Genomic DNA, 19,432 nt, shown 5'->3' on the forward strand with positions numbered 1-19,432 from the left:
TACTGTATATTACGTTTTACCCCTCTCGCTCTATTGTAATGTACTGTTCTTCTGTAACAATGTATGTCTTTAAGTCTGTACTACTTGTATTTTATTTTACTTGATACTGAAGCATCCAATAAAAATGTATTTGAATTAAAAAAAAAAAACATGAACAATTGATTCATATGATGTATTGAGCATTTTGTATTGGTGACTGGATTTGGAGTGCTGAGTAATATCTCAATAATTTGTGAGCAACGAAAACATTATCTCCTAACCAGCACACTAGTATCAGGTACAGAACTCACCCCACTGAGGAGAGTCAAGAGGAACTGAGAAAGCAATGACCGTGACAAATGCAGCATAAAACTTGCTTGCAAACCTAGTTATTATGTTTGGAGAGGAAAAGTGGGTCGCCCGGGGCAGGGCGGTGTCGTTGGGCAGTCATCGTATCCACAGGTGCCCCTGTGCAGGGCTAGGATCAGGAGCCCAGAAGGACGTCAGCGAGGGTCTCATTAACCTCTTGCATGCTGATGACGGCCCCCAGCCGTCATGCACTACAGTGCTCGTGTGCGGATGACGGTTGGGGGCCGTCATGACCGCACCCGCGATCGGAATGTGCTGCACAGGCGCAGAATCGAGGCAGCATGCAAGGGGTTAAAAGGCAGCAAGGGCTCAGAAGAGGCTGCTGCCGGCTGAAGCACTTCAGTCAGGAGGTTAGTCCTGAGTTCCACCGTAGGAAGCTCAAGCCTCAAGGCCTCAGCCGCCCTACGCAACACCACAGCGTAGGAAGCCCCCTCCTCCGTAGCCACGGTGGGGGGAGAAGGCAGACCACTGGCATCATCTAACTCCTCTCTCCAATCGGGCTCTTCAAACTGGTCTCCTAGAGGGTCAACAGATGCTTCCCAGTCCTCACCATCCTCTGGCTGCCACTAAGGGCGATAGGGAATGCAGGGAATAACAGTGGTACAAAAGTACCGGTCGGCGCAGGTGCGGACGTCTGTCGACGTCTGTACGGCTTCTAGTCCAAGTCGAGAGGGAGGCTGGGGTCGACGCTGGCTGGGGGCACAACCGGCATCGGAGGCATCGTCAGAGGACTCACCGCCGGGGAAGATACAGCGAGGTTGACCGGCCTACAGCCCCTAGCAGAGTCAGTCGGGCTGCCCAAAGATGGAGTGGAGGGCTTCGTAAAAAGCACAAAGCTGGGCAGGGGACGCTCCGGGTCCCGGAAAGGGGGGGGGGGGCTGAACCGTCCCAGCAGGCTCAGAGGGTGGAGCCGGAGCATGACAACCCTCCGTATCCGGCGTCGCATCAGCCGACTGAAGGGGAGAAGGCGAAGAGCGACTATGCTTCTTCGCCTTCTTCCTGTGCTTCGACTTACCCAATGATGAAGACTTCGATGATGAATGGTGGTGGTTGTAGCTCCGCGACCGGTCACACCATCTTCCCCTCGACCGGGGTCTCAAATGGCGCAGGCAGATTGCGAGCCTCCAAAAGATTTTGGAACCGCTCTGGCAACGACTTTGGGTTCAGGGCCTGGCAGTAGGAGCACGACTTCAGATCGTGGTCGCGCTCCAGGCACCAATGGCACAAAAGGTGCGGATCGGTGACCGACATCACCTTGTTATAGGAGTCACAAGGCTTGAAACCGGGTCGACGACTTGACATTCCTCGTACACTAGGAGTCATAAGACTTCAAAAAATGGAGGTCCAATGAAGCAATTGCTGACTCAGGTAGGGTAATGTATCTGTTGGTTTACTTTTTAGCATTCTCCAAGGAAGACATTTTATTTTCAGTCCTTAGTGGGGATTTCTGAAGGTCGTTTAGCACCTCCAAAAGCACTGTTTCTCAATGAGTTAAATAAGGCTTAGCCATGTGTGCAACAATAGAAAAAGAATCTTTGAGTAGGTCAAGAAAGTGACTGGCGGTATCCTTAACCCTGGCCCACTGTGCGCACCCCCCTGTCCATCATCACTTATATGGGGGTGAAAACCATACCTAACCAGAGTCACCTGTCCTTTCCAATATATGTGAACACTTCCACTGATCTCCTTTGTGCCACAACCGCTGTGGAATTTTAGTTTGCGAAATGAACATCATCTGTGCCATCTTGTCATCCATGTACAATATGCACAGCAACTATTTTAGGTACCATGGTCTTCCTGTTCACGATCGATCGCCAGCGCGCTCCCCTGACCCTGCAAGCATCCCCTGCACACCCTGGCTGCCCACGCTCTCACATGCACAAGTCATAAACCCTCTCCTTCCGCATGACTCTGTCCTTGGGAGTTGCACCCGCGCCTGACCAACACCTCCTTTCCTTTCATGAATGCCTCTCCTTTGATGACCCCTTCCTCTGAGTCCGATTGTCCGCACGGGTCCCAGGCCTTCACCTAGCCGGGAGATACGGTTTATTGCCCCCTATTGTATGGAGTCGCTCCTCTACAAAGGAGCTACTATTGATCATGGCCTCCCCACCCCCTGGGATACGATCAGGCGCACACATCCTAAGAATCGGCGGAACACTCAGCTGCGTGATAGCCCCCTCCTATTGTATGTGGGGTGAGGACCTCTATTGTGGATACATGTGGGGTGGGTCTGAAACGGGGATTCCGGGGATGTCTTCTCATACTTCAAAGAATCTTTTCTGCAATAAAGAATGCTCACATGTCATAAACCAGGGTATAAAAGGCCAGGCCTCAGAGAGGCTGTTAGAGCACCTCGAAACGATACCTTGTTGTCTGATCTGATGTGTTCTGCTCCATCGGAATAAAACTTCTGTTTCCTGCCTTCCAGTCTCCAGCGCCTGCCTCTTTGTTTGGTAACTAGAATGGTATAGAGGCGGTTAGCGCCGGGCAACTTTGAAAAAGGCTATCAGCCCTACCCTTTTTCCACACCGCAACAGTGGTTTTCTCGCACTGCAGATGCTCTAGATCTCAATCCTCGTCATAAAAGAGCTGCCAGAACATAGACATGATTGTCTTAAGTGCTGAGGCAAACGTCAAAATCTATTGTTTGCTCAGGGTGATTTCAAGGCAGGGGAGCACACTCTCCAAATATGCAGGAAATCTTTCTCTGTCCTAACAATACGCGCTCATCAATGTACACTCTGTAAAGCTTACACAGCAACATGAAAATACATTGAAAGTAATTGCAGCTATTAAAGAAATGTTGATAATGTTAAGAATGTGCCTTGATCTGCCTTAAAAAACAAGCCATCACATAGCTGTGACTAAAATCTGCAGGTCCACAATAGATCTGGGCATTTTCGTACAATAATATTCAGAGATAATGCAACAAATGCCAGGCGAGTGGCTCGTGCATTGCATAGGGCGTCAGAGCAATTTGGATACTATTTTGAGACACTCCAAGATAATCATGGTCTATGTTTTCCAATATCAGATATTATATCTTAGACTTTATGTGAAAAGATAGAACACTAAACATCTCTGCAGGTCCAGCATATTTTTCTCCTTGGAGGGACAAGAAGTTAGGTGATTATATTTCTGGTGGATACATAAACTTCCTGCATATCGCTCACCTTAAGAATGATCATTCCAGGCTTCAGACTAGTCTGATAAGTGATTTCCTCTAGCAGTAGCCCTCCAGTGCTGCCAGTAGCAGCTCCAGGCAGGACTCCATGCCCAGACAAGACAAACAAAACAAGAAACAAAGATGTGCTATGTGCACGCTGCATTACACGTCATTTGGAACTAGACCACTTCGGGGAATCATACCCGACCACTACTTTAGCTCATTGGGGGATGAGGAGGATTGTTTAGACGCCAACAAATTTAGTTAGAAGGAGCCCCGAAGAAGTCCGAAGTGGATTGTAATGCGTTGGCTATGGCTACAATCAAAATAATTTTATAAGAAGATGAATAATCAAACGGAAATTGTATTCAGGATTTCCGTGCTATTTCAATTAAACATGAACAATTGATTCATATTATGAATTGAGCATTTTGTATTGGTGACTGGATTTGGAGTGCTGAGTAATATCTCAATAATTTGTGAGCAACGAAAACATATTAGCTCCTAACTAGCACACTAGTGTCAGGTACAGAACTCACCCCACTGAGGAGAGTCAAGAGGAACTGAGAAAGCAGTGACCGCGACAATTGCAGCATAAAACTTGCTTGCAAACCTAGTGATTTTGTTTATCACAGTGCTAACTCCTCGGGGAATGAGGAGGACTGGAAAAATATGCAGAAAGATTATCTATCAAGTAGAAATATATGGTTAGTGAAGGTACATTTCTTTCTTCTAATGGATACATCTTCCTGCGAATTCAGCCCTGGGAGATGCGAATAAGCAGTGATGGTTAACAAGGAAAGTCTTGCAATTCAGAATGGACAAAGTACCAAATGCTGAATATCTAAGACTTGAGACAGTAGGCCTTGACAAATGTATGCAAAGAGGACCACGTAGCCACCTGGCAGATGTTTCTGGAAACTGTAGAAGCAGCATCGGCCTTGGCGGTATGGGCACAAATTACCTCTGGAGGGATTTTTGGGCCAATGCGTACTGCTAGTTGGGGTGCAGTAGCTCTTCCTCCCTTCTTGGATATAGATGGGGGGAAAAAGGTGGAAGTACAATAGACTGGGCCATATAGAGAACAAATACAACTTTAGCTAAGAAGGATAGTAAGTGCAGAAAACCAATGTCTGTGTAGAAAACTGTAACAGGGCCCGAAGTTCCGCAACCCTGCAAGCTGAAGTTATTGCCACCAACAAGACAGTCTTCACGGTAGGAAGTCGAACTGGGCAACTGTGCATTGGGAAGGCCATCAAGAAAGTCATATCAAAATTCAAATCCCACTGAGTAACAATAAACGGAATAAGAGGAAACAAACAATCAAACCTTTTAGAAAATTCTCCACTAGCTGTGATCTAAACAGGGAAGGGTGATAAGGCAGACCCATGCAGGCAGTAGGGCTGCAAGACAGTCCTTCCGCCAGACCCTGCTGAGCAAGGGACACCGCAAAACACAAACATCGGAAAGGTAAGATTTAAAGGGTTTTATGCCTCCCATCTCACACAGCTAAACAAAGTTAGGCCACTGAACTGTCTAGATAGATTTGATAGCAGGCGTCCCTGTTGCCAAGATGACATCTGCAACGTCATCTGGGAAGCAAAAAGACTAACTTGCACCAGTCAATCTCCATGCGGGCAGCCCTAGTATTTGAGGACTGGGATAGAGGACTAGAACATTACGCTTTCATAGCAGGTCCACTCTGCATAAAAAAGAAAGGGCTCCAAGTAATAAGCGGCAAAAGATTGGTTTACTAGTGGCTCCGCACCCAGTCGGGCGATTAGAATCAGATGTGCATGATCCATGATCAATCAATCAATCAATCAAAGCATTTATATAGCGCACTACTCACCCAGAGGGTTTCAAGGCGCTGGGGGAGGGGGGTCCGCTACTGCTCGACCAGCCAGTTCCATGGAAGGAAATGCTCTTTTTGTGTGGCCACACACATTGTTTTGGACTAATGCAAATGGTTTTTTAACTACTCTGAGAGTGAACTGAGGCCTGCTAACCAGACCTCAGTGACAATGCCCTGACCTTAAAATGTATACTTTGATGGACCTGTACCAAATTGGCATAAGCTAACTTATTTTTATGTCTCCAGTAAACGATACCCAAGGCCTGTACGTTAGAGGGGGCCACTCTAGTGACTGCAGCACTTGTTGTACCACCCTAGAACTAAGGTAAAACATGCCTCCAAGTCTGCCACCATAGACTGGAAGGTCAGTTTGAAACTGCTGACTCAACTTTGCCCCTTAAAGCAATGGCAAAGCCCAAACTCCCATTCTAATGTGAATAAGTCACTCCTACAGCAGGCCAATCGAGTCCTAAAGCAGGGTGCAGCACATTAATAAAGTAAAACATGTTTTCAACAAATTCTAGCAGTAGAAACTCACAACGGTTGTTTTCACTGTGAGAGAAACTGGCAGTCCCACTGGCAAGTACAGGGTTGCATGCTGACATCTCAGCTGTGCTAACTTCTGAATGGGACTACCATAGTTGACACTGTAAAGTATCAAACACCTTGTTACATTGAGCCAGACTTGATATTCAAGACTAAATTAATGTAACTTGCCGCTGTGGCAACTTTAAAAAATGTGTCCCTTTGTTGCCTAAAGTCTACAGTGCCCGTTCACGATGGCACAAGGGGGTTGGGGGTGGGTGGGGGTTGAAGCGGTCTCCGAGACAGGTTTCTGCCCTCCTGGAGAGACATGTAAACGATTTCTAGCAAAGGACAAAATAGAAGCTGTGTGTTACTTCTCCCTGAAAGGAAGCTATACAGGTGATGGCCCAAAGGGAGAGTTCCAAAGAGGAAGCCACCCATGAAGGGCAAATGGCAAACACTCGGGATGAGACTGCTCTATTGTTTACGCAGACAGGATGGTACTAGGGCCAGTGAGTGGAAGTCTGTTGTCAAACTGGCTTGTCTGGAATGTGTAGCCCTCTTGGTAGCCACACCTCTGAGTTGGGCTATGGAGCTTTGCACAAGCAGAGAGAGGTTCTGCCATTTTGAGAGTGGGCAGAGTGGAGCCTTCTGGGATTGCTAGATTTCCCACTTCATAGGAAGTAGTCATCAGTAGGGAGGGAACCTAGTAGCCCACAGGCTGGTTACTGGAATCTCCACTGAGGGCATTTTCAGGACATAAAAAAGGCCAAGCCTCGCACCTAGAACTCTGATCTCATTAGACTAAAGATTTGACAGCGTTCATTACACTGTGTGGGATATTTAGTTATGCCTAGATACTTTCTGGCTTGATATCAGTGGTCTCGGTGTTTCAGAGAACAATTTAGAGGGTATTGAGAGGTTTAGATTGAGCCTACATATATCAAGAGGATATACATATTTTTGGCAGAGATGTTGGTGAGCATGATTTCAGAAGGAGGCTTACTGAAGTGAATCGGACTATCAAAGGTGAAAAATGTATATTAAGGAGCACCTAAATTGAGTATTTAGGTCATGAAATAACAAGGCACTGAGCCTAAAGGAAAGCTTGTGAAGTGTTTGCTAAAAACTCTAAGAAAATGAGGGATTTACTAGGAAAGGGAATGTAGTTTGTTTGGGATGAAGGGTGCGAAGAGGAGTTTAATGAATTGAAGTAGAAACTACGTTTTACTCCTAAAGAAAGGAGTTTTAATACCATTGCCATGTCTATGCTCACGACTGATGGCAGTCTCAAAGGCATAGTAGTACTACAACAAGGAGAGAAAGATTACGTTCATTTCTCGTAGTTTGAAGGCAGCTGAAGTTCAGTATTCTGTGATAAAAAGAGAAGCCATAGCTATTTACCAGACTGTAAAGAAGATGCATACATTCTTGTGAGTTAGAGCATTTGTAACGAAAACAAACCACAAACCTCCCCATGAAATATTCAGCAAGAAAGGCATGGACTCTCTATCAAGCAGGATCACTAAGCAGGTTATAGCTCTGCAAGACTTTGACATCCAATATATTTCCGATGCGAGGAATCACATGGCTGATTCGATGTCGATCAAAGTCCATGACTGATCAAAGTCCATGAGTGTGTCTTGGAAATCTCTGCAGTACCCACTGGAACAAATATTACCATTCTGAAGCAGTGTGACAGTTGTGCCCATAGATCAAGTAGTTCGGTCAGCAGGCTGTACTTTAAAATATTTGAGTTTCAGCTTTTTCACAGAATCTTTCAGGATGATCACAGTAACCACCAATTCCCAGAAGGCATGAGCAGATCAACCCAGAAGGCAGATGGCATTAACAGTGCAGAAAGCCTGGCTGATGTCAAAAGCAATGCATTTTCTATCTATAGTCAAGTTTCTATGACCCTCTATTAGGAGACGGAATAGGGAAGGCATTTGGGTTCTACTTCAAGGAGGAAGTCTGTGCAATTACAGCTTCTGTTGATGGGTGAGACACCAAAATATGGATACTTCTGGGAGCAAACCTATGACAGCGCAATCTGTCTGTGAAAGATTGGGCTCAAAATAGGTTTATCCCATGCAGCCATCACAAGATCCAAGAGGGCTTCGTTAGATGGAAGCAATGGGTTGGGCCACTGATGAATAGGGTTGCAATATCTGTATCAAAATGTAAGACTTCGCCTTAGCAGAGGGCAAGGTCAATTCCAAGGCTTCAGTTGTTTTATCAACTACAGTCAAATGAAGATACTTCCTCTGATGCAGCCCAGGGGAGCTGAGGAGGCGGTAAAGGATGTCTCTTTCGGGTAAGGTATATACACCACTAATTTTTCAAGTCTGAATACAAGCCAGCATCAGATTTATAATTAGAAGTGAGGTTATCAGCTTCCAAATCATCATTCTCTGAATGGTCAAAAGTTTTAATTAGGCAGGGCAAAGGTGTAAGCCTAAGCCAAAATTCTCAACTATCCAAGCAAATCTCTGAGACCTAGGGATGTGCTCTGCAAAGGGAATATCATTCAAGTTCGCCTTAAAGAATTCCCTTACCCACAAATAATGTCATCTAATGTCGGCTGCTGCAAAAGCACCATGGAAAGCTCAGACCAATTGGGGGCCAGCGCTTTAGCAGACTTCAAGCTTATTATTATTTTCTGTAAGTCGGGACATTGCCTGTGGGGTGCAGCATCAAAAGGCATCTAGGTCAGAGCGGCAAATACTACAGGAACATACTTAACTTTTGAGGTAGCCCACAGGGTGCAGAAGCCATACTAAACATATTCAGCACTAAGTTGGAAGGCCTCAATCTTCATAGGGTTGAAGGTAGACCAGGAATAATCTTTGATATTGTCTGGATCTATTCCGACGACGAGGAAAAGTATAATATTGGGAAACAGCGCCGAGACTTCGAATAGTCCTGAAAATGAGACTGTTTCCTCCTGGAAGAAGATGGCTTCTTCTTCCTATGGCACTTTTTGTGGGTGATCTAGTGGGAAAATGTTTTCTGGCAGGTGACTTGTCTTTGGGTAAAGGAGATTACCTAAGCATCTCCCTATGGGTCTTAGCCGGACAAACTTTGGCCCCCCACTCCTCATTGGCTTTCAGGTACATGGAGGTATACGAATCACAAACTGCAGCGTTGTGCTCTGATCCAAGACACCATGTACAATTGTCATATGGATCTACAAGCCTCGGAAGAGGGCAAAGTCAATTCCAAGGTGTTGCAAAGTCATCCTTGTGCCCTGGGCACCCCAATGTTTTTTTTGCAGACTGGTGCTGGTGGTAGCTGACTCTGAATGTCCCTGGGCTCTACCTAACCAGGCCCAGGCCCAGTGCCATGCTCAAAACACACTTAGAAAACAGTGAAAAAATTTACGGACACTAGGGTACATTACGGGTTAGGGTGACCCTATGATTGGCAGGACATCCCCTATAAGGCTGTAGTACATAATAGGGCAAGGGATCAAAACTATGTTTAATTCCCTACTATATATTAGAGCATGGCAGTTTAGAAGCTAGCAGCCTTTTCTGCACTTGCATGTGTGCACTTCTGTTGCAGGACTGCTTTTAACATGGAAATTGTGCCCAATTAATCAATCAATCGATCAGGGGATTGTAAGCGTGCTACTCACCCGTGAGGGTCTAAAGGCGCGGGGGGGGGGGGGGATGGGTTTAGACCAAACTACATTGATGTTTGGGGCATTTAGAAATTAATAAACTACAATATGGTGGCATATTAGGTACCCACAGGGTCTCCCCTAGGTGACCCAGGGGTGAGGGCGGGTGGGGGGGTCAGGTATTTATAATGAGAACCCTCATAAAATAGGTTTTATATGCTATGGGGATAGTGAAATTGCACATTTCACTTCCCTCATTGTAGTAAAGTATTGCCTAAAATCGACGTTTGTGCTAGGTGCACTGTGGAGTAAGGGTCTGCAATATTTGTACACATTCAGAACCCTTAAAGTCTCGTCTAGGTGTTCCAGGGGAGGGGGGCCTGTAGATATAGGCAGGGCCCTTATAAAAGATCTTTTATAAGCCCTGGTGTTGACGAAATTGCCCAATTCATTTTCCTCCTTGCAGATCCCTAACCCCATAGCTTGACATGGCAAGAAGTTATTAATTAATTTAAAAAAAAGTTTTCAAAAATGTAAAACTAATTTTATTGGTATTTTTGCCTGTACATCTTGGCCCATGACATACATGTTGCAAAAGTGTAAACCAAGGCCTGGAAAATAATAGAACCATGAAAACCAACTTTGACACAGGTAGTACACCCCACCCCACCCATGAATAGCCAATGTCAAATTGCCTAAGTGATCATGTCCGCTAATCCAGGGAGAATCCATACCTAAATAAGTGGGTGGTTTAGGTAATGAAGGGTTCCGGGGGCAGGTCTATGCCTTTGTATACGGGCCAGTGAGACCAGATCGCGTCATGTTTCTGTTGGCAGCCTTGCGCCTTGTACAGTGCTATCTCCATCTCCATGTATCTATCCATGGCGCGTTTTCACCCCCACAGGCGGTGGCGAGGTAAGAAGTTATTAATAATAACTCCAGCCAGGAAACATAGAAAAAAATATAATTCAAGGACTTAGTAGAATGGCATTGGTAAATCCAACAATATGCTATTGTTGAATTTATCCTAAAATGTACAGCAAGAAGTTGTAAGACTTTCTTGTGTGTAAGCCAAAATTCAGCCTTCCAGTGATCTGTCCTGATTGGTTAGAGTTAAGTGGATTAGCCAGGCTGCTTTGATGAAGTGATAAGTGGCACCTGAGGTGAATAGCCATTCTGGGAGGAGGGGGTTCTGCTGCATAGGAATGCCAGAGCAAAGGGGAGGGGTTATAAACATGATCATCAAAGAAAGGATGGGATAGGTAGAAGAAGCCAGTTTAATTTACACCCCTACCGTATGAACCCGGCCAGATGGCAGGCCTAAGGAAGAAATGTGCAGGTGCTAGGGGAAGGGAATCTATGGAGATGAGCTAGCCTGGAGGTTGGTTTAGCCAGCTGTTGCCTCTCTGATGAGACTTCAACCATACTGAATTTTTGAGAAACAGTGCTTTCTGGGAGAATATTGTAGCACACTTTGGAGGAAATGGTCATGTTCTGGGGTATTGCCCTGCACCTCATTGGACAGGAGTGCCCTCCTGTGTGACCCCAGAGAATACTGAATACATATCTGGGGGGCAGTGCCTTTCATCTCTTCTGCTTGAAACTGAGAGAAGAAGGATTGCCATGATAGAAACTTGATTTGCACCATCAGGCCCCACATTCTGAATGACTACGCATGCTGCATTATCTGGAACTACAGCCCTTTGGATGTACCTTGCTTTAACAGTAATAAAGAGGGACGCCAAGCTGTAAACTTGATTTGCACTATCAGTCCCTGAATTCTGACTGACTGTGCATGCTGCATTATCTGGAACCACAGCGCTCTGAATGTACCTTGTTTGAAGATGAATAAAGAGTGAGCTCCCTGTAAGCTACAGGTAAACATCGCTCACCTGCATCAACTTCACCAAGGGTACCCTGTCTGGAGTGCATCCAAGGGAATTTTAAGGGTTATCCAGGTGCATTGTTGGAATTGTGGTTGCAAACTTTCAAGGACCATCTTGGAGATTACAGACCATTGCATTGTTTTTTGGACACTTTGGACCCTCAAGAGGAACTTCAGTGTGAAGTTCCAGAAGTTTGGAAAAATTTGGTGAACTTTCTGAAAAAACTCCTGAGGGAGACCGGACCCATGCAGAAAGGACATCCGGCGAACCTCTACCGAATATGGCCTGTTGGAGGAAGCTCCACAACGTCTGGTGAGAAATCCTCCATAAAAGTTTCCAAGTGTGAAGGTAAAATCTTGACTGGGCCTCCCATTTAGTGTATCTGATCAGGGCTCCATCGCGGTTGGCCTCAAACTTTGACTTAGTCCGGGTCAGAGGCAATCAAATGTCCAGAAGTGGTACTATTGGTTTTTAAGCACTAGAAAGTGTTTAATCTATAAAAAGTCATATCTCTGATTCCTTCTTTGGAATTTTTTCGTTTTGGTGTAATTTTAACGATGAAACCATTTTCTATTTCCATGAAATGGTGTTGGATTTTTATTGTGTGCTGTGTCTTAATTATTTACTGAATTGGTGTTTTTAAATTCTTTACATACCTGTCTCTAAAGTGACGCCTGCCTGTTCGCAGCCAAGATACCAAGGGTTGTGAGGAAATAGAAATTTTTAGGTAGTCAGTGTGACCCCCACTCGCACCCTATCCATGCACCCGTGCCCCATGTATGTCCTGTAATTCCTTTCCCGTGCCTGCCATGATAATGCTTCTGCATTTCCGTCTAATGTTAACATGTTAGTTAGTGGGCCTTCCATATATAAAGTACTGATTCCGCATTAAGGCCTACGTTTCCAATGCATTTACATGGTGCACTTTTGAAAGTCGCAAAGCACACGTTTTCCATGTTTTTCTGGCTCAGTCGAGCCAGGCCCTTAATTGAGGCTCCGAGCCTCTTCTGTCTCTGAAAGCTGCAGTTTAGCTATGCATCCCTGACCTCTACCTTACTTCTTGCCCAGCCGAGCGGTGCCCGGCTCGGCCTGGCCTGCCTGCCAAGACGGTATTTTGCCTACAGTTATCTGCTCAGCCTCCGCAAAAACACATTCCAGTCTAGTGAAATAGGTAAACATATTCCCGGCTGCAGAGCAAAGGGCCCCTTCCTTCCTGTCTCCTTGCAAGTGATTTACCGAACCCGTTGCCATGGTAGGCCCATGGCCCCCGTACATTGCATAAAGAACCATATGCACGCACTAGCATCCTGTAATGAACGGCCTCTGCCCGAGAGACCTTTCGCTTCAGACAACACATCCTCCAAACACAAGATATCAGATATGCTATAGGTGCAGGTCGTTCTGACATCCCAGACACCAGACTCCTCTACTAGTGCTAAAGTCAAGCCCCCAGCTCTCCCCAGTTACACGTCTATACCACGTCATGCTCAGTTGCGCGCGCATATGTGGTAAAGGTTTCTGCTGACCCTGCAAACTTTCTCTAAGCATCCACCCACTTGTGACACTTCTCTGACTCATCAAGTGCACGCCTATGTGTACGCCTCTTTACACGCCTTCTTTTATGCCAATGTGCTCTTATCTCTCTCTCTTTTCACTTGTTACGCCTACTGTATTCATTGCAATTGCACTGTTTTACTATATATAATGTGTGATGTTAATAAAAAGTTGAATATCCCTTCCTGAACCTTAGTGGTGATGGAACCCGATGTCCAGTGACTCGAGCCACTTAATTAAAGCCCGTATGACTCAGATACCACGGACTCTGCCTCTCATTTTATTGAGCTATTCTTATTGTCATTTAATGTATAGAAAAATAGTCCCGGTAATTTTATTTACCACAGTTGAGCATGGGAACCATTTTCTAAAACCTATTCTGAGCCCTAGACTGTGTCAGTGCCCTTATTACCAGTAGAAGATGCTTATTTGCCACTACTAAAAACCCACTTTCCATCACACGGCATCAGCTGTTTTATGTACTTCAATCATAAATGAGGAGAATTCCTCTGTTGCAGTCCAGAGGAGCTGAGGACGTGGTAAAGGATGCCCATTTCTGGTAAGGTATATACATCACTCATTTACAAGTTATAAAAAACTCGGCCTCCCGCTCGCCAATGGCTTTCGGGTATATGGAGGTATAAGGATTACAGACTGCAGTGTGGTGCTTAGATCCGAGATACCACATACAATTATCATGTGGATCCAAAAGAGACAGCTTCTTGCAGCTATGGCAACAAGGATTGACATCTGATAGTTTTGGAAGAGACATTTCACCTCATCGCTCTCTAATGCTGAGGAATTTCATTAGTGAGATGAGATACAGCTCGGGACCAGTGCAATGAGGCATAGAAAAACAGGAGCTGCTGACACCAGGGTGCCATTTCACACCTAACATAAATCAGAACATATGTCAGCGTTGCTATGTCTAGAGACTAAGTCGCCCCTAGAGCCACCTGTGGTTTTGGAGGGCTGTCATGGGAGAATACTATTTCAGCTGACCCGGAACAGGATTAACCTGCTCTAGTGTGCACTGTTCCTAATGAACTGAATGTTCACAGAATTTCAAACATTAATCAATTTCAAATCATACTCATTGTACCACAGCATCAGTTTGTTGTGTACTGGTATTTACTTTTTGTTTCAAAACATAATTTTATGACTTTTACACATGCATATTCATAATCATATGACATTCAAATGCTGTTTTCATTATTCGCAGTAATTGTCCATATTATTTTTACTCATACAGATTTCCTCATTGAATTCTTCTATAATCATAATATTGCTACTGAACCATAATTAGTTTCTGGCCAAATGCATTTCGGAACGGGGGTTCCTTCCTCAGGGGCTGTGTTCTTAATTTTATTAAGCAAAGATTCTTCCTTATAACTTTTGCCTCGAAGAATTTTCAGGACACAATGTATGCCTTCTCTGCAAATAGAGTTATGCAACTCGGCTCGTTGTTAGTGCTCCGCAGCAACACAAATGGAAAGTCGTGTCATCAGTTTCTGCTCGTCTTTACGTTTTATAAGCTGCCAATGCTCTTCTCAACCGTGTCCATACCTTCCGACAATGACGGGAAGACTCTCCTGTCATTGTCGGAAGGTACGGACACGATTGAGAAGAGCATTGGCAGCTTATAAAACGTAAAGACGAGCAGAAACTGATGACACGACTTTCCATTTGTGTTGCTGCGGAGCACTAACAACGAGCCGAGTTGCATAACTCTATTTGCAGAGAAGGCATACATTGTGTCCTGAAAATTCTTCGAGGCAAAAGTTATAAGGAAGAATCTTTGCTTAATAAAATTAAGAACACAGCCCCTGAGGAAGAAACCCCCGTTCCGAAATGCATTTGGCCAGAAACTAATTATGGTTCAGTAGCAATATTATGATTATAGAAGAATTCAATGAGGAAATCTGTATGAGTAAAAATAATATGGACAATTACTGCGAATAATGAAAACAGCATTTGAATGTCATATGATTATGAATATGCAGGTGTAAAAGTCATAAAACTATGTTTTGAAACAAAAAGTAAATACCAGTACACAACAAACTGATGCTGTGGTACAATGAGTAGGATTTGAAATTGATTAATGTTTGAAATTCTGTGAACATTCAGTTCATTAGGAACAGTGCACACTAGAGCAGGTTAAACCTGTTCCGGGTCAGATTAGGTATATACATGTGGAGCCAGCACATGTTTTTAGTGTAGCACCCTTGTCAAAATAGGTTGAATATATAGTAAGTATTAAGTTTAAACAAAGAGTGCGCCTCTCACCCCCTGGTGGGTACACTTGTTATATTAAGAATACTATTTCAGACCAGTCTGATGTCTAGATGGATAGTTTTTAAGGTATGGAATCTGGAGGAAGATGTATCCATTAGAACAGTATGGGTACATCACATGCATCAGTCTGCCAATCATGTTGGCTTGTATTTTTTCAACACCTGCGAGGTGGTCAGCTGAAAACCAAACATTATTGTAAAAACGTCACATCTATCATTCTTTTGTCACTATGAACAGTCAGGGCGAGTGAGTTTCCAGCAGCTTGTTGATGAAAATACTTCAATGCTGTTGTTGGTGCAGACTACCACATATTGATCTGCACAGCTGAAATAACATTTCTGAAAACTGATGTCAGTAGAAATGGTGGAAAGCCAGAGGTTGTTGAATGATGTTTACCAATAAAGATCTACTTTCTTTCATCTAGACATGGGAGACCTGAAAAAGGCAGACATGTTTTACTGATTCCAGTGCAGTACTCTTAACGTCCGCTGCATGTAGCACACTATATAGCACAAAATCAGATAAGCACTGGGAGTTCTTTTAAGATAGGAGGCCATTAGAACACATCAAGCCAGTCCAGGAATGGGATCAGTAAAAACAAGATGTCTTTAATAAATACAAATGTTTTAATGTCGAAGACACCCCACACCCGCATGGCCAGCAAAGCCCCTTTGAATTATATTTGTGGGGCTTTGATTTCTTCATAATCATAATCAAACTCTGCAAGAAATAGCATTTATTGTGGGTACAGAGATGATGTTGTCAGGAGAACGCTCTCAAGCAGAGGGCTGTGGGAGGGTGAGGTGTCATCTACCTAGAACATTTAGCTGAGATGTGCCACTTAAATACTAGTTAAATTAACCCATAATGATGGTAGGAAGAGAAGAATAAAAAATGGTCTCTTCAGTGGACCCTAATATCCTAAAGACAAGGGATTGTACTAAGGAAAAGGATAGCAATAGTTACCAAACAGAACCTGCAAATGGGTAATGCACTTCATCTTGAAACAGACTTCAATCTAGCGAATAATAATTCACAGCAGCAGACATCAGTGCTCCTGTTTCAAAACGGCTAGTCAAAATCACAAGTTGCTTACACAACATGAAATAAGCAATGATCTTTTCCAAAGGGTAAACGTAGCAACTATGTTTAACAGTGCATAAAAAATAAAAAAAGGGCGTGTGTGGTCCCTTTAGCAGCTGGCACTGGGACCTAAGACGTATCTGAAGTTTGGAAGCACTCTAAGCAATAGTCTTATGGACTATCTGTAAGCCCACAGTTTGGGACCTTTAGGAAATCTTGGGGGAGTTCACATTGGATTGCTGGACTGGCACCAGTAGGTCTGACCAGGTGCACTGCAGTAACCAGCCTTAGTGTCAAAATCCTACCCTAGCTGAAACCGTCTATTTATGGAGAACTAGGAACTGAGGGCTTAAAAAAATATGGTACCTGACCACCTTCTGTTTCAATTACGAACATTTCAGACCCTAATAATGAAAAGGTGCTCTGATGATGCCTGCTATCAAAAGCAAACATCTCCAAACCCCTACCTCAACAGGAATTCTTAACATGAGCTGATTAGGTTTGTCAGCTAAATGTATTTACTCTGGGATATATGCCTGTACCCTTGCCTAAAATTAAAAGAAAAAGGAATTATAATTCAAGTGGGTCATGGAGGTTGAGGGCACATGCACTGCTAACACTTGCAAAGGCCAGATTCTGAAAAATGGAAGTGGTTCTCTCTCTGTAGTTGGGTCTGGTGGCTCAGTGGACTAATATGTCCATTGCAGGGGCCTGTGTTTGAGCTCATGGTCACAGGTTCAAACCCGGTGGGTCCACTCAGCCTTTCATCCATCTGAGGTCGATAAAATGAGTACCAATGGGTTGGGTAACAATGTACATCTGTTATTCAGCGCCAAGAGACCTCTGGGTGAACGTGCGCTTTACACATTTTATGTTATGTAGTAGGAGGTCTCCCATTAACATGGAGGAAGATTAACGAATCTAGAGGTGTTATCATTACTATAAAATGTTGCAGGCAGATGCAGAAACGGTGAGAGTATTCCACTATAAAAATAGGAGGATTTTAACAAAGGAACAGAAAGTGGAAACCAATTTTGGATTTGAAAGATCTCAAAACTACTGTGGAGAAACAGTACAACATTATTTCTCCTAGCTTTAATGTGATGGAGGCTGTGGAGCACAGTTATTCTTTAGCAATAAAAGGACATATGAACTAATAGTCATCTGGGTCCAGTAATGGTAGTGCAGAAAAACCACCTACCACTCGCACACCCGGAGATGGTGTTGAGGTTGGCAGTAGTACAACATACCCCTATCTGTCAAGAAAGTCGGAGCACCGCTTCCATTTAAGAGAGGTATACTTGAAAGAAAATGTAATCGCAACTTAATAACAGCCTTCTTCTACTCTCAGAATCCATGTATCCCCTCATTCACTGACTATCTTTACATTTGACCCCTGTACAGCACTCTGCTGCCTTTCAGCTAGATTCATGCCAAACAATGATGCATTTATACATACAAAATAGTTCTCAAAAACTATCTTGTGGAACTATGCATTTACAAAACAATTCAAGTTTGACTGTATGGTACACTTCGCTTTTACCTTTGTGATGTCCATTAATTCAGAATCCAGCTGTGAAATTGCTTCTTGGGCTGATGAATAATGAGGATATTGTCTTGCCAGAGCTTCCTGAATCTGGAGCTGTATCCGAGCGACCTTTGGAAGAGAGGAAAATACTAAGACTTGAAAATTACCTTACAGACACATTTACCTATCCACATTGAAAGTTCTGAAAATATAAGCCACATCCCAGCAATTAAGATTTTACAACAATATAACACAATCTCAGCAAATGGGTATGAGGATACATGCACCTGCTTCATTGCACAATATCCCTTTTTTTCTTAGTGTAGAAAGTAATAGAGCAGGATAAGAGTAATTGCGGAAAATGAATAGTGGTAGAGTGCAGAATTTGTGTTTATGTTGCATGAAACTGGCATGAGACTGCTTCATAGGACTTTAAAAAAATCATGCAAGTAAATTACGATAGAACACTTCTCTGATCAATTCATACCAAGCAGAAGAGCAACAATATGATAAAAGTTTCTAAGAAGACAGGCATTTTAACCTTTCCTACAATACAGAAATTCTGATGTGGCCTTCACCAAGAGAAAGAGGTACAGACTGTGACGACACCTCTACAGAAAACACAGTTGGAGATTTTAGCTTTTCTAAATGTATTTACCTGCAGTGAGAACACTACTAGTAGTTTTTTAGAACCACCAAAGATTATAAAGTTGCTGGCCAAGTGCAATGGAGTACAATGTGCACAGTCTTGTAATCAAAGCAGGCAATTGTGAACCGAATTTTGAATTGGGTCTGTGCTGGTAAGAGCAATCATGTAGGTTGCAATGCAGCAGGAATCATTTTTTTTAAATGTAAGCACCAGAAAAATACCTTATGACCACTTGAGGGACACCTCTGGGAAGCTAAAAAGTAGATTCCGGTTCCCACACTAAGAATACCTTCCAAGAATCAATATGATAAACTGCCAAAGCATGAACTAGAGTGCTAAAGGAGCTAACTTCCAAATAAACACTTTGAGGAAACTGAAACCTTTCCTCCCTGCTAAGGACTTCCAAACTGCAGTACAGGCCCTAGTTATCCCCAGCATAGACTACGAAATTGTGGCCCTTAGCGGACTCCCCATTACAACAACCGCACCCCTAAGAGCCTTCTTGAACACTGCCGCGAGACTCATCACTGGTTCAAGGAAACATTTGCATATATCCCCGGATTTAAAATCCCTGAACTGGCTGCCCTTTGAGGCCAGAATACAGCTGGAAATAGCCGTTATGACATACTCGGCCGTTCACCACAAGTCACCCAGCTACCTCACCCAAAAGCTGACTATATCTGGAGGCTCGAGATCCAATAGAAGCACAAAAAATCTACTCCTGAAACCTCGTAGATTCCGGAAGGAAAAAACATGCAAACGCTCCTTCTCAGGAATGGCCCCCAGGATCTGGAATGCACTCCCTCCTGAAACCAGGCTTATCTCCTCCACAGCACTTTTTAAGAAAGAGGCAAAAGCCTTCCTTATGGCCAAGTTCACCTGAACTCTTCTGCTGCTGGAACAGACTTCTGCACC

General features: G+C 44.0%; 1 protein-coding gene across 2 annotated transcripts in view; it reads right to left on the reverse strand.

Moving 5' to 3' along the window:
* Positions 1 to 19,432, reverse strand: part of NUP155 (nucleoporin 155) — an 871,946-nt gene that overhangs the window by 157,998 nt on the left and 694,516 nt on the right. For both annotated transcript variants that reach the window (XM_086960546.1, XM_086960547.1), the window contains one exon: positions 17,884 to 17,997. In XM_086960546.1, coding sequence (XP_086816672.1) covers positions 17,884 to 17,997 — 114 coding nt within the window. The remainder of the gene's footprint in view (positions 1 to 17,883; positions 17,998 to 19,432) is intronic.

This window comes from Lissotriton vulgaris, chromosome 3_1 (genome assembly GCF_964263255.1).
Source record: "Lissotriton vulgaris chromosome 3_1, aLisVul1.2, whole genome shotgun sequence".
Lineage (NCBI taxonomy): Eukaryota > Metazoa > Chordata > Amphibia > Caudata > Salamandridae > Lissotriton > Lissotriton vulgaris.